Source organism: Haemorhous mexicanus, chromosome 8 (assembly GCF_027477595.1).
Source record: "Haemorhous mexicanus isolate bHaeMex1 chromosome 8, bHaeMex1.pri, whole genome shotgun sequence".
NCBI lineage: Eukaryota > Metazoa > Chordata > Aves > Passeriformes > Fringillidae > Haemorhous > Haemorhous mexicanus.
In genome coordinates, this window is record NC_082348.1 from 26,887,658 (window position 1) to 26,900,443 (window position 12,786).

Genomic DNA, 12,786 nt, shown 5'->3' on the forward strand with positions numbered 1-12,786 from the left:
AGAAACAGCAATAGAACCAAACCCACTCTGAGTAAACCCGTACTTATTAAAAAAAAAAAAAAAAATTAACCAGGGTTTGTGCCTTACAGAGCAGCCGACTGCAGGCGGGTCAGCCCCACTTCGGCGGGCGCCTGAGGGAGAAGCTGGCGGCAGCGCCGGGAGCGGCGGCAGCCGAGCCCCGGGGGCCCTTGAGCAGCGGCAGCGACTCCGGGGAGGGGATGGCGGGGCCGGGGCACACCGGCTGCCCCTCTGCTGTCCCCGCTCGGCTCGGCTCGGCCCGCTGCCATTTTACGGAGCAGCAGCGCACAGGTACCGCAGGTTACCGGCCCGGCCCGGCCCGGCCCTGAGCGCTTCTCCGGGGCGAGGGCAGGCGGCGCTTTCCGCTCCTGGGCGGAGCAGCGCCCCGGCGGCTGGGAGTGGCCCGGGAAGTTAAAGCAACCCTCAAGATCGGTTTTTAAAGAAGCCACGGTGTCGCTGGTTTAAAAAGAGCTGCGTTTTTAGTGCTGTCGACTATGCTCAGGATTTTCCAGGTTGTCCTTCCAGAGCTCTGGTCACACATTCTCACCACGTAACTCTGCTTGCCCATTAGTCTCGAAAGAGTAAGCTTTGTGTTTCCTAGCGAAGTAAAGCGTCATAGATTGTTACACTAAAACTGCAGAATATTTGGGTATTTGCATTAACTCCAGAACTGTTTTTAGGGTGGTATCCTCTTACAGATGTGCAAGAGCTGAGCTATTGCTATTGCTTATATGTGATATGTTAAGTCAGTAGCTGGCATGAGTTTGATTTCTATTTGTATCTGTTTTAGGTTTGAATAGCTCATAATGCCATCAGCATTGGCAAATGCAATGGAAGAGGGCAAGGCTGAAGCTGTCCAGGATATTCTATGACTGAATGTGTGAGGCTGTTTATACACAGCCAGGCTCGAGTCTCTGTGCTGCTCGAGGATTCCATGCTGGCGTCCATGCTCACTGGTGGAAGTGGATGAATCAGGCAAATATTGAAGCTCTAAATATCACATTCTGATCATGGAGCTCTCTGGCAAACACATGCTTTTATATATATATTTTTATGCATTTTCTAGTATATCTTTTCCCAGTCTGCTGAGCATCAGTTGGCTTCTGATTCCAGGTTGTAAAACAATCTGCGTGCATGACTTTATGTACAGGTAGTTCCTCTGAATTCCACAAATCTATAAACACACACATTTGTACAGTGCCATGTCCCTGTCCAAACCATGCTTTGGAATGTACTTCTTCAGAAAGAATACAAAAATAGATAAAACTGAAGTTGGCAGAGTGTTTGGCATTTATCTTGGGTCTGTCTCTGAGCCCCTATAATCTCTCATTCCTTCTGCTCATTACATAAAGAGATTTGGGTCTGATCTTTGTTTCAGACAGTAAAAATTGCATTTTTCACTACCATGGCTTGATATAGAAGTTTGAATAAAACTATTCATGGGTCAAATTTCACACTTGTTTGTGACTTAGAAATCCTGCCAAAGTAGATCCAGTTAAAAGAGATGATGGATGAAGAATAGTGATTCCTTGTTGCATACATAAAACTGTTTGAAATTCCCAAAATGTTTAACATAAGGAGTTTGCATAACCCAGCAGGACTTTGCTACCATCTTTCACAGCTGCAGTGAACAGCCTGCTGTACAGACCGTATGGTTTGGTTGGTTTTTGTGGGGTCCTTGAGCCCTGCAGGCAAAGGAGAGAAAAAGAAACAAACACAGTACAACTTGAGCAATATCCAGGGAAGGTTTGACTAGATGTGTACTGGAACTGATGCTGATTTTAACTCTTTTAAATGGTCTAGAAGCAAAATTGAACAGATCCCTGCAACAGTGAGTAAAGAGTGATTTCACTGAAACTCCAAAGAAATGTTTACTGCACTAAGAATTTTATCTTCAAATAACAAATATTCCAGGAAAACAAAACACCATTTTAAAAGAGTAAAGACAGTATACTTACTCCTCCTCAGTAAAACCTGCACAGAAGTTTTGTACAAAAGGCTGTGCTTGATGATTTGGGAAAGTATTTAAAATAACTTAATGTTTTCAGGAGCATGTCTAATTGATTGAGGTGGAAACCTATTTAAATATCTTTTGGATTGTCTTCATGGAGAAATTCAGATTCCTGGAGATGAAAAAGTTAGAACTGCACTGCAGGAGGAAGCAGATTATTTTGGAATCTCTTATCCATACAGTCTGTCTGATCCTTTGGCTAATGAAATGGAAATACACTCTTCAAGGTCCAATATAGAGTGTAAAAAGGTCCTGACATTTCTTAAAATTTTGATGCTGAACTCTCTAACCTGTGCCATTCTTTAGCATCAAACACTAAAGCTACAGAATGTCCAAGTTAGCACTTCTTAGTGCCCACACTAAATCATGAGTAAATTCAGAGTTTTAGTTTAAGAGATCTAGAGTGGATAATGCAGTCAGTATAATTAAGGACACCAGCTTTTCCCATCATTGCAATACAGCAACAGTTTAAAGGTGAGTGTTGTACATGCAAGTCTGCTGTGGAACTTGTGCAGTAGGGAGGAAATTTAGTTTCCTATCTGGCTTCAAATCTTACTTGAAATTAGATTTGATCCCTTCAGGTTGTTTGGGATGGGGTTTCTTTTTCAGTTTTACAAATTATTCCTATTCTTTTGTAAGACAAAATGTACTCTGACATTTCTTTAGAATGAGAAAGGAGAAAAGATAATAACTTTATTATTTAAAATCCTAAGGTTTTAGAGTGTTGTAACTTAAAAGCTAATTCTAATTAACTGGCAGGAAATTAACTCATACTACCAGCTCTGGCTGTTATTCCTGACAGTCATCAGTGTTTTCTTGGCAAGTTATTTTTCTCTGTATTTCACATTCTCCCTTACTCATTTCCTTTTGAAAAGTGTAAAAGAATTCCAGGCCTTTCAGTTTCTCTGCATGTTAGGGAGCTGCCTTGCCTTTAACAATTTCTCTTGCCCTTCTGAACCTCTTAGTTTCACAACATTCTCTGGTAACATCAGATAAGAAATAACTGCAGACGTTATTCTAGAAAAACTATCTCCTTGATTTACTTAAAAGAGCTCACTGGTACAGTTAAGAAAACTTAAATATAAAAGCTTATTCAACTAAAAATACTGCATTCTTATTCTATATGTTTTATGTTTTTTCTAGGCTTTGTTGGATTTCTGTGATTCTTACCATTTAGTTTGCACCAAGCCTACAGTTTGGCTCCTGCACTATCTCAACACTTGTGGAGCAAGCTGTGAAAGGAAAATTGTTGGTGTGTATGCCATAAGAGCTGATGGGACTGATTAATAAGGCACCAGGAATGAAAATTCATGGTAAAAGCATGTAAAAAAGGTAAGGTGACTGTCAAACATGAAAGCACTCTGAAGTGAGAATAAATACATATTATAACTATGCCTAAATATTATCATATGTAGCATAATGCAGCATTATTGTACTATAAATCTGTGGAAGGAATCCTTCCAGCTCCCAAAGAAGCTGGATAATAGAATGGCCACATTAAACAAATAAAGTTGGAGGTTAAGAATTTGAGGGAGTACACACAAGGTGGTTAGCATGCAGTTGCTCCAAGTTCTTATTCTGCTTGACTTACTACTTTTAAAATACAATTAAAACAACAATTAAAAATTACTTTCTAATATCTAAACTAAATACAGTGAATAAATCCCCACACAGAAAAACCTCCAGAAATATTTGCAAAGTTGGTTGTGATTCATGCACTTCTTTTGTGCTGTCTTCTAAGACAGCTGAACACTGAGAACCAAAGATGAAAGGAAATGGCTTTAATTCTTTAAAGAACATGTACAGCTGTACCACACTATTAATGTATTTACATGGCAGTGATTGGGAGTTATTGGCAGACCTGTAGCTGCTCTTTGTCACTCTCACAGTGCAGGGTCAGAAGTGTCACTGTGCATCTTTTGATTAAGATCCCGCTCTTGATACTTCATCATCTTTATAATTAGGATGCATCTCTTCCTAAATTTAGGCTGGGAACATTAATATTTATTCCAAGGGTTTTGGCAACAGATCAGGTATCTGTTCTCCTACTGTGTATTCTAGAGAAATAGGTTTTACATAATTAATTCTGTAATTATTCTTCTGTGAACATGCATCCTTTCATGAATATCCAGTTTTAGCAACAGGCATTCACAGGAGGATGAGAACCTCTTATTTGAATAAAAACAAAATCAGAGTAACGTTTTTCTTTCTGCTTTATAAAACATTTACTGCTCAGTCCTTATAGTTAGGATTTGGTAAAAAGAATGATATATTTCACCAATGGGACATTTCTAAGGACTTAGCAAACAAATCACAGAACTGTTACCTTTAAAACAATATTCCTAGAGAAGCTGGAAATAACATCCAATACCTCTGGAGCTATTACTCAGTAACTGAGCTGAAAAAGATGATGGATGCTTTCAATGCCTGGGAAGGGAGAGGTAGAGTAATAATTTTTTATTTCAGCATTACTACTTTTTAACATAAAAATAAGAAAAAATATTTGCCAACTAAGTATAATAAAAACCTCTACATAAACTTTCACAACACTGTTAAACAGTAGTGGCTCTTTGGAGGGAAGAAAATGTTTTATGGGATGTTCCAGAGAGGGGACAGGAATTGACATGAATGAAGCAGCATGCTGGCTGTCAGCAATGCTCATGTCAGCAGGCTGAGAGCTGAAATTCTGCATAATAAAATACAAGTATTCATGTATTTAGTCAGGTGTAAACATGCATGGCTGTGTTCTCTCAGCTCACCAATACAATGCTGCTATGAAATGGAGGTGTCAGCTACTGCAGAGTGCCTCAGGAGCTGACTGAATGTTGGACTCTGGAAGAACGCCCTCTGAGAGGCAGTTTGCATCATATGCCTCCAGTTTATAAAAGTTATGCTGATTTGCATAGGTGGTGTAAAATCAATTAACAAATACAGTGCCATCTTTTTTTTTTTTCCCCTCTATAATTTCAGGTTCCTTAAATATCTATGCATGTTGGGATTTCTCTAGTTTTTTTTAAATTACATTTTTATAAAACATCATAGAGCTCTTAATTGCACAACTGAACTCACTAGAGAAAAATTATGGTTTTTTTTTAAGTTTCTGACATTTCTCAGCAGCCTGGCAAGGAGTAACTTGAAAAACTAGAGAGCAGTATTAGTTAAATGGACTGCTAAATCAGAAATTTAAGTGAAAACTTTAAAAGATTAACTGTTTTTTACATCTGGGAGATGTATTCTTTCAGAAGGAGTTTCTAGAACTTCCTCTCTGCAGTTTTATGGTGATATTTGTGATTACACCTCCGTTCCCCACACGTTACCTAAAAGCAGCCTTTTGCTGGCACAGTCACAGAGAGATTGATGGTTCTATTCACAGAAAGGCAGCTCTGATTGTAGTGATGAACTGTTGGGAGCACTAATTTATGCTTCTTACAGTATCATTTAAACCTATTTGTGAAAGGCTGTTGCAGATGGTCTGTTTTGTAATAATGTTATAAAAATAACAATTTACATGTATAGTTCATTTCTTTAAATGGAAGTTCTTTGTTTTACAGATGATTAATTGACTGTACTGAAGTGGAAGGCTGTTTACCATGTAAAGTAGATCTCCAGCCAATTAGATTCTCAGGTCCCTCAACAAGTACCCACATAAAAGTCAAGAATTCATCTTCATTAAAGATAGCTGCTTGCAACTCTTCACATTCTGCAGCAATTCCTAAACGACCTCACAGTGAAAGTCTGATGCTGCACAAAGAAGCTTCTCAAACCACATCCACAACGTGCACACCAGTGCCAAGCAAGTCCCAGGCTCCCTGAGGAAGGCAGAGGGCTGGCAATGGGCCACTGAGCCAAATGCCATTCCAAGCCCCAGGGAGTAAGAAGCCTGTGAACAAGTGTGCAGTGAAGGCGAAAAGGACTCCACTTTTCTTGTGACACCATCTCAGCCACCACCTTCTGCATCCAGTCAAAACAAGTGAACAAGACAGTGCTGAAATTCCTACAGTGCTAAACAAGAAAGAACCAGCTGTATGGGCAGAAAGTATTACCCTTAAGAATGATACAGGGGGTAATGTTTGACTCAGTCTGATAGACTGGACAGCTCTACATTATATGGTTGAAGAAGAGGTCATTATCTCATGTGATCCTTTATTCAAGATTAGGTAGAAAATTGTGATGAAGAAGATAAAACAATTTCTTCCTGTGCTTTTCGTTAAGAGCACTGAAATGTGTTTTCTGCTTTATTTCTAGATATTTTTTAGATGTTGGTAAGTGAGGAAGAAAATGGATTAAAAAATCCCTCAAGCACATGCAGCTTAACATTCCAGTAACTCCCATTTGTATTTCTGTTGTGCCAGATCGTAAAGTGAGTACTAGCACAGCATAAAAGAAAATCTTTATCAACTTTAACTGCAGTGAGCCTCAGTTTGCACCTTTAAAGGGGGGAAGGGGGAAGAATAGATAAAAGTAAGTAGCTTTTATTAGATAGAAGTTTGCAACAAGTGTGCAACACATGCATGCTGCAGAGGCATGGGAAGTGGAATGCATTTACTGGCACTTCTGGTGAGGGTAAATCACCATTTTTGCTCTTACTAGCAATGCAAGGGATCACCTGTGCTTGTACACTGAGAGAAAATTCTGAAACACAGGAAGGGAAGAAGTGTGCTGTGTGAGTAACAAGGCTGCTCTCTCTGAGAGACACTCATTTACAGACACAGTACTGTGGTGTGATCTGCCACTGGGGCAAGGCTGGTGCAGCTGGGGCATTTTGTGTCACACTGCTAGGGGATAGCTTTTCTGGGGCTGCAGGGTCTGAGTTACACCTGGCCTTCCATGTCCTCCTGCAGATCCTTTCACGTTAGGAGGGCACAACCTCAACCTGTGTGCAGCACAGAAGGTGAGGTCGAAGTGCTGTGGTTTAAAGAAAAAGCCTCCCTCCTTCCCCCCCTGTGCAGGCTGGAGGAGACATTCTTGTAGCAGGGCAAATGTTGAGCAATGATACTGAAACAAAGAGCTGCTGTATGTTTCTATCAGCAGAGGAAAGGCAAGTTTGGATCGATGATTTTCAAGAGCCCTTTTAGTGGTTTAAACCAGTGAACAAAACCTGGCTTTGTTTTGTACTCTTGCTTAGAGTTGGGTGCTGGCTTTTTTTTTTTTTTTTGCTGTTTTTATGACTACTTTTGCTTCTCCAGCACAGTAAATACAGCTGTCTTTGAGAACATTGCCAAAAAGCAAATTCTTACAATTCCCGAGACTATTAGAATTACAGAAGGGTTCTTTAAACGTTTTATTTGCTAGATCATTTAAAGCCATCACATTTTCAGGTTTTGCTGCCAACCATAAGGACTTGAAACATAATTTGCCCAATAAAAAGCCCCAATTTTTTCTGTATTAACATGTTTTTAATGAGACATCTTGCCATAAACAGTAGTGACTATAAAGGCGAAGAGCACTATAATTTTCTGCTACTGGTGTGTATATGGAAAACCAGCTGATCTTTAGATTATTTAAGCTAGTGTTTTTTCTTTAAAAATAAACCTGAAGATCAACAATCCCAAGACTCTTCCCATCTCAACAAAAAAGTTTCACTGAACAAAGGACAAAGCAGAAATTATGGAAGGATACTAACATAATGTACTCTAGTATTTGAACATGCAATTCACTGAGACTATCTTTGTGAAATTTGTTTTTCATAATAATCTGACTGAAAAGCAGTTTTTAATACTTCTGTGTAATTTCTACTTCACTATTTATTCAATGTCTGAGCACTTTACCATGCACCTTAAAATCTTTTTACAAGGCTGTCTAAAGCTGATTTCTTTCAACTTTTAAATTCAGAAAGCTTCTTTAAACACAGAATCAGAGATAAGTAATAGAAGACACACAAGAAAAAGCTTTGAGAATATTCCTACAGGACTCTGAGTTTGTACTACCTCAGTGTTTACTTAAGTTATTTAGGTAGTACAGTATTTTTCGAGTAACATTTGTGTCATTTGCATTACAGTAGCATTAATGAATCTTCTCTTTGTTGTGGACATAATAGCTTATGGTTAAAAAAATAAAAAACAACCCCCTTGAATTTCAGCAGGTGAAATGAGAAAGTGCCTGTGGTGAAGAAGGTAAAGAAAGAAGGACTTGATTTTATTTATTTATTTTCAATTGGATGGGGTGCTAACATGGCCTTTTAACTTATCTAAGTGGGCACCTCCAGCATGTTTTTTATATCACAGACTCTTGTTCACTTTTGATAAACTGCTAAGAGTGATATTGAAGCATTTTATGATAGATGGAGAGCATTAACTTTCATGGTGACTGGAACTAGATGCACTGTCAAGTGGTGTGACAATGATTTACTTTAAATCTTTGTAAAATTATAAATCATTATAGCAGAGATCATGTTAAAAAGAAATGTTCAGCAAGTTATTCCAATTCCAGAATAATTAAGTTTTCTTTAAAGGAGACATTTTCAAGCACATTAAGTGTTGGGGTTTTTATCTTTTCTTTTTTCCCAAACATGGTTAACTACTGTAAGTTTCCCAAAGAGCTTGACTGCATTAAGCTACCTTCACTTTTTAGTTTCCCAGCTGTGTATGTGGATCTTTATTTTGCTGGGTTCTGCCCTTACTCTGAATTTAATCTTACACAGAAGATAAATAGATTCAATCTGCTTTAAAACACCGTCCCTTTAAGATGTGTTTCCACTTCTGGAAGAGCACTAAGTGCAGTGGGAATTCCATGTTTGTGTTTGAGTGAGGCCAAACAGCTGTATTTGCTTTGCTAATTGAGGGGACTTTTTATAAAAGAGGACTTGGCCTGGAAGGGAAGCCTTGCCCTGCCATAAATTCCTTCACTGCCCCTCAACAAGTCCCTTGAAAAGAGAATTGCAGGTAGTTGTCTCTGCAATGAGAAGATAAAAACAGAGTTTTGTTCAAGATGGGCCCAAGAGCTTTTGGCTACTTGTAACTACCATGAAATTGGCAGATATAATTCCAAGTATACAGACACACGTGAATTGAAAGATGAAGATTCTGACACAGTTCCAGAGCACAGTCACATAATGTGGTCAAAATGTGCACTGGAATAACCTTCCCAAACCAGTACAGATACTAGACAAAACCTGGTGTGCTAAAACTGCAGCACTGCCACAAGCAGCCCTCTCTACAGCCTTAGCAAACCCACGCACAGCTCTTTAACAAAAAAGATGTCTTTACATCACCAGAGAAAAGAGAAATGCCATCTCTCACCTGTTAGTCCTGGATCTGTCACACACTGAGCCTCCAGTACATGAAAGCTTGGCTGGTACTGAAGAGAACAAGGTGGTCCTGTTGTGCTGAGTTATAACTTAGTTACAGATTTTATTTATTTATCTGCAGAAGGTCACTTGTGAGAAACTGACTTAAGGAATAAAGTAACTTTCAAAAATGCAATAATCAAGTGTAGAAGCTATAAGGAAGGAATAAATGTTATTACAGGTAAGTTAGGTTTTCTTTTTTTTTAGGAAGGATTACAAGATGAGACACATTTCACTACTTACATAGAGATAAGAAGTTCCTGGGTAATATCTGCATAGAATTTGTAATTAAATCTCTTAGAGTGAGGTTACAGTGAAACTGTAAGGCAGCAGATACATTTTGAAAAGCCACCTATCTGATGGGTATGCACAACAGAGATGCTGGAATTTCAGTTCCATCTACTCCAAAACATTCAGCTTAAAAGTGTGATAGGTAATTAACTAGGATAATAGCAGTGCTTGCTGGGCTGAGAAAGCCAATGTCTACCTACAGGTTTATTTTTCTTTCACCACTCTTCCAGGTGATGATGAGTTACTGGCCTTTTAAAATCAGGTTTTACCAATATTCACATGTGGGACACTGTAGACACATATAAAGAAAAATAAAAATATGGGAATGCACGTTGCTCTTCCCTTGGAGATTATTTTTCAAGGGCCCCAGAGGGGAACAATCCAGTCAGTACTAAGGAAGTGTAGAGTCAGAGAACAGAAATTAGGCAGAGGAAATTGGTAAAAAACAATAGTGAACAATCACCTAGGTGTAAACTTTTAAAGCTACTTAAGTGTCCTCCTGCTCTGACTGACCTTTAACACCTTTTTGATTCTGACACTTCGACCAACAGGTCACTTGACAGCCAGCTTTGGATTCTGACACCTTACTATGTTAAACAGTAACTTCCTGTAAAATGTGCTCAGCACGGAGGTGGCTCTCATGGCAAGGCTGTGGCATTAGAATCAAGCTAGAAGCAAAAGCCTAGTCCAGTCCAAACTCAGCTGAAAGCCTCCCACTGATACCAGTTCCACTATGCAAATACAATTTGAGTAAGAGCACAAGGTTAGGCACTGCAAAGCAGCAAACACCAGAGTATTTTAGAAAGAAGATTTTAATTATTTGGAAGAAACAGGTTTTCTGAAATACAGAATCAGAACATAAAGACTAAGTAATTTATTAGTCATAGCTCTTGTTATGGACAGATGGTTCCTACAGCAAAAATATAGAAAAATAATTTGAATTCAAGTCTAGAAGACCTGCAACTTTTCATATGCAAAAAATAAATCCAACTAGTCATAGAAAAGTGGCTGATAAGGATGGAGAACAGGGCTGTGCATCTGAATAGCCATTACTATATACATTCCAAACTTAGATGAGCGTATTTTCTCAGCCTCATAAAAATAGTTTGTCCATGAAAAATACCAATATGTAATACATTTAATACAATTTATACTTGAATTTAAAGATCTCAGATTATGGAATAATAAGCTAAAATCAAATGAACTGCTTTTTCAACTCTTCTTGAATAGAACAATACTTTCTGTGTATACAGTGTGCATGCATGTACATGTATACACGCACAGAAAGAAAGAAGTGTATAGAGATTTGCTGAAAAATTCTACAAGATTATTTGACTTCATTGCAGACCATAGCATACAGACTTCCTGGGATCCTTCTAACACAGGCTGTTCTATGAAATAATAAGATTGACTCGTATAACCACATATCTACAACAGGTTTTTGCTATTATGAATTTAATTACCAATTTATCTTTCCAATCTAGGTTTCATTTTTCTAAGAAGTAAATGCTGCTTTGGTAAGATTCCGTACAGTCGTGACAAAATAAATGCAAACATATTGGGGAAAGCCTTGAAAGTATGATTTAATTTTGATAATTAGTAGTAATAAAGATACCAACAAGTTTTAAGCAGCAAAAGATTTAAAAGACTATGTTCTGACTTATTTTCTTCACCAACAAGCTTTTCGAGCAACAAACTAAAATGAAGAGATTGAATTTCTCTGCCTGCCATCACTGTGACGTTTTAAGCCACCAAAGTCACAGCTGGCACTGAAAGAACAGTGGCATCAGCAGAGACCTCCATCCTTGCAGGACATAAATTGCATTGTGACACCCTGCCAACGCTGCCTTGGAAGGGCCTGTGCTCCGCGGTGTCCGGGGTGTGGTGCTTCCGTCGGGACTTCTCCGAATGCGCCGGATTCTCTGTGCTCCTTGCAGTTGTAGACTGCTCCTGATTTTTCACAGCTCCTTTATTTTTAGATCGAAAGCTGTTATGCTGCTGTCTTCTGTGTTCAGGCCTGGAACCACTCTTGCTATTTTGATCTGCCTCATTACTGGCACCTTGTGACTTATGAGATCCATTGAGCCGCATGTTTTGGTGCTGTGGGTTGAATCTCCGTCTCTGGCTAGAAGGCCCATTCTACCCAGAAAGAAATCAGATAACTGTTAGGTTGTCTGAATCCTTCCAACAGGCCAAGAAACACAGCAGTCAAAATTACCAGTGTTACTGTTAGGAAGGAATAGGAGAGGGAAAACCCTAAGAAGTTTTGATTGTTACCTGAGTCTCTTTATAATACCTCTAACCAGAGCTATGAGTACCATACTGTATCTGAGTAGCCTGGAGATACAGATGGCAGGTTCATCACTGATGCCAAATTAAAATCTGCCATGATTCAAGAGAATACAGAAAAGGGGATGAAATTCTAGACATCTCAACAGCAGTTGTTGAGAAAAGGGATCTGCAGGTTCTGGTCAAGAGAAGTTAAATATGAATCAGCAGTGCCTTGGCAGCCAGGAGGGCCCAGGGTGTCCTGGGGGGCATCAGGCACAGCATCTCCAGCTGGGCAAGGGAGGGGACTGTCCTGCTCTGCTCTGCACTGGGGCAGCTTCACCTCGAGTGCTGGGGGCAGTTTTGGGTGCCATGACATAGGAAAGACATGAAACTATTAGAGAGTGTCCAAAGGAGAGCCATGAAGATAGTGAAGGGCCTTGAGGAGAAGCCATGTGAGCAGTGGCTGAGGTCACTTGGTCTGTTCAGCCAGGAGGAGACCTCACTGCAGTCACAAGTGAGGGGAAGAGGAGGGGCAGGCACTGATCTCTTCTTGCTGGTGACCAGTGAGAGGACCAGAGGGAATGGCCTGAAGTTGGGTCAGGGGAGGTTTAGGTTGTGTATCAAGGAGAAGTTCTTTACCCAGAAGGTGGCTGCACACTGGAACAGGCTCTCCAGGGAAGGGGTCACAGCATCAACCCTGACAGAGCTCGAGAAGTGGTTGGACAATGCTCTGAGGCACATGGTGGGATTCTTGGGGTGTCTTGTGCAGGGCCAGGAGTGGGACTCAGGATACTCTGTGATTCGCTGAGCAGTTAGTTAAGAAGTACTGAAGAACTTAACACTGACTTTTTCCAAAATCATGACTATTGCTTTTCTAGTAAAGCACTGTACAAGCACTACAGTATGACTG

General features: G+C 39.6%; 2 protein-coding genes across 6 annotated transcripts in view; one reads left to right on the plus strand and one right to left on the minus strand.

The window, feature by feature from the left end:
* The first annotated feature begins 735 nt into the window (after positions 1 to 735).
* Positions 736 to 8,498, plus strand: KCTD18 (potassium channel tetramerization domain containing 18). The gene is given in 11 exon segments (XM_059853354.1): positions 736 to 936; positions 939 to 980; positions 1,508 to 1,526; positions 2,062 to 2,278; positions 3,173 to 3,312; positions 3,314 to 3,361; positions 4,376 to 4,470; positions 4,815 to 4,935; positions 5,581 to 5,945; positions 5,948 to 5,991; positions 5,993 to 8,498. Coding segments are annotated over 11 exon segments (1,314 nt in total). The 5' UTR covers positions 736 to 824; the 3' UTR covers positions 6,104 to 8,498.
* A 1,901-nt stretch (positions 8,499 to 10,399) lies between these two features.
* The window catches only part of SPATS2L (spermatogenesis associated serine rich 2 like), a 78,854-nt gene continuing 76,467 nt past the window's right edge, over positions 10,400 to 12,786 (minus strand). For all 5 annotated transcript variants that reach the window (XM_059853345.1, XM_059853349.1, XM_059853348.1 and 2 more), the window contains one exon: positions 10,400 to 11,744. In XM_059853345.1, coding sequence (XP_059709328.1) covers positions 11,349 to 11,744 — 396 coding nt within the window. In that variant the 3' untranslated portion in view covers positions 10,400 to 11,348. The remainder of the gene's footprint in view (positions 11,745 to 12,786) is intronic.